At 65.9% G+C, this 2,646-nt stretch overlaps 1 protein-coding gene across 1 annotated transcript in view; it reads left to right on the top strand.

Moving 5' to 3' along the window:
- CSF3R (colony stimulating factor 3 receptor) overlaps positions 1–2,646 on the top strand; it is a 10,610-nt gene that overhangs the window by 408 nt on the left and 7,556 nt on the right. The window contains 6 exon segments of the mRNA XM_019473521.1: positions 131–430; positions 792–915; positions 1,054–1,217; positions 2,003–2,157; positions 2,385–2,538; positions 2,614–2,646. The exon segment at positions 2,614–2,646 is cut by the window's right edge and continues 6 nt beyond it. Of these exon segments, the coding sequence (XP_019329066.1) occupies positions 131–430; positions 792–915; positions 1,054–1,217; positions 2,003–2,157; positions 2,385–2,538; positions 2,614–2,646 (930 nt within the window).

A 2,646-nucleotide genomic window follows, 5' to 3' on the forward strand; every position in this document is an offset into this window, starting at 1 on the left:
CCTCTCCAGCAGCTGGGGGCCCCATCTAAGGGAAGAGGCGCTCGTCCCTCTGTCCTGCCTGGGCACCGAGGAGCTGAGATGGCTTCGTCACAGCCGAGCCCTGGATGTGATACATTTTTCCTGCCTGCAGGGACGCTGGGCTGTGCCTCGGTGGCCGTGGGCTCACCTGTTGTGTCCCTGGGCTCGGCCGTCACGGCATCCTGCACCATCCGGAGCGAGCTCTGCCGTGGCTTGGAGCAGGGGAAGGTCCAGATCACCTGGATGCTGGACAACGAGCCCGTGGCCGGGAGCCAGCACCAGGGCCCGGGGGGCACGGAGGTGTCCAACCTCATCCTGCCCCAGTTCAACCGCACGCAGGCCAAGCTGTGGTGCTGGGTGGAGTGGAACGGGACCAAGCAGCGCGTCGGCATGGCTGAGATCAGGGCGGGCTGTAAGTCTGCTGCCGCCACGGGTCACCCACATGTGCACTTGACAGAGGTGCAAGCTGGCACCAGGGTTCACACATCTCCTCCCCGAAACGCATGTCTGCCCCAGGCGAGCCAGGCAAAGCCACTGGGGCGGGAGCGGCAGCCGGGGCCGATGGCTGATGGCTGATGGAGGCTGTTTCGGGGCTGTGCCCGGCCACGTCCCAGCACACCGGTGCCTGGCGGGCAGGCTGCGGGGCAGGGCAGGTTTGGGGAGTGGTGGCACGGCAGCGGGGCTCTGCGCAACTGGGCACGGAGGGGGCTGCGGCTCCTCCACAGCCAGAACGGGTGCTTCGCTCAGGCTCTTCCCCGGCCACTCTCTCCCAGACCCACCTGTGAAGCCCTTCAACCTCAGCTGCATCCTGAACCTCAGCGACTACGGGCTGACATGCCGGTGGGAGCAGGGAGCCGACAGCCACCTCCCCACCAGCGTTACACTGAAGTGTGCCGGGTAAGCCTCGGGGGTGACAAGGTCCCTGGTGTCTGGCCCCCGGCCACCTCTCCTGGCCCTCGCCCTCTGCCAAACGACATGGCAAGCCTTGTCCTCCGCTGGAGGGTCCCTCTGAGCCCACCCCTCTCGCTGCCGCAGGAGCAGAGCCCCAGCGGTGACGGGCTGCACGGGCCCCCCCAGCCACTGCACAGTGCCGCGCCGGCTGCTCCAGCTCTATCGGCAAATGGAGATCTGGGTGTCCGCCGCCAACGCGCTGGGCACGGCCGAGTCGGAGCATCTCTGCATCGACCCCATGGATGTTGGTGAGTGACGGCTGGAGCCACCCGCCTTGTGCGGAGGTCAGGGGCCGGGGAAGCTCATCAGCGGTGAGAGAGGGGTATTAGAGTGCCATTAAAGCACGTCGGGCTTTTAGGTCATATTTTACAGGCAGGTTCCCGTGATAAATGGCTTGCCAGGATGAATAGGTGCCAAAGCCGCATTACAGACTGAGCAGCGTGTGCCAGCAGGTTATGAGCTGCCGGTTGACCTGCTGCACTCTACAGCTCTCTCCAGCAATTGATTACCCATTTATTCAGGAGATCTATTAATAATATATCCAGCTCCTATAAACTATTTATAAAAGGAACCTTCCCAGACGGTGCGACTCATCCTCCCTGCTCTGCACCCAGGGAAGGGCTGTCCACGAACCAGCTGAGCCCTCCCACGGCCGTGCTGGGCTCTCACCCCCCAGCAGACCCAAACGTGCGGCTTACCTGGCCGTGTACCAGACCCTGAGTCCCACAGGATCTGTTTTTCCTGCATAGGCGTTAACCCCGCCTGGAGCCCGGGCTGCAGAGCAGTGCCGGTGCTGTGCTCCCGAGCATCGCCCTGTGTCCTGGGCAGGGGCACGCACCAGCTCCTGTCCCCTGCCACGAGCCATTCTCCTAAATGTTTCAGAGCAGTTTCTCCCCATCCTTGCCTCGGGGTCCAGGAAGGCCAGCACCCCAGCTGCGGCTCGTGGCGTTAACAATGGCCCCGTGCGAGGCCATGGCCCCATGCACCGCCTGCCATGGCACCTCTCCAGCTCTCTCCTCGGCTCTTCCTCCAGCCAAGCTGGACCCCCCGGCCCTGCAGAGCATCCAGTCCATCCCCTTCCAGACCGACTGCGTTGCCCTGGCCTGGGAGGTGGCGCGGAGCAACGCGCACATGGAGCTGCAGTGCGAGCTGCGCTACCGGGCGCCCGAGGACCCCACCTGGGCTCTGGTGAGTGATGCTGGGGCAGCAGGACCGGGGAGGGCAAGCGAGCAGGAGCTGGGACCCTCCCCTCCGCTCCGAGCTCTGCCAGGTTTCCTGCAATGGGAGCAGCGGGGTGCCCGCGTTGGGAGGTGGACGGCAAGGTGCCCCCTCGCACGCCCTGCGCAGCGCCCACGCCGGGGCCAGCCCCTGCTCGAGGCAGGAGCCAGCACAGCCCTCGCTTCGGTTGCCACCAGGTCACCGGCATCGTCGGCCAGGCCGGCACCACACAGCGCTGTGGCTTCCTCTTTGGCACGCAGTACCACTTCCAGATGCGGTGCCGGCGGAGCTCGGCACGGGGCTACTGGAGCGAGTGGAGCCTGGGCAGGAACTACACCACCCACGAGAAAGGTGGGTGCGGAGGCACCCGGGGGGGGGGGCGGAGGCAGGGGGGGGTCCCCTCTGCCCGCCCTTCTGCTGTTGCAGCCCCCACGGGGAAGCTGGACGCCTGGTGGAGCG

This window comes from Aptenodytes forsteri, unplaced genomic scaffold (assembly GCF_000699145.1).
Source record: "Aptenodytes forsteri isolate BGI_AS27 unplaced genomic scaffold, ASM69914v1 Scaffold7, whole genome shotgun sequence".
Lineage (NCBI taxonomy): Eukaryota > Metazoa > Chordata > Aves > Sphenisciformes > Spheniscidae > Aptenodytes > Aptenodytes forsteri.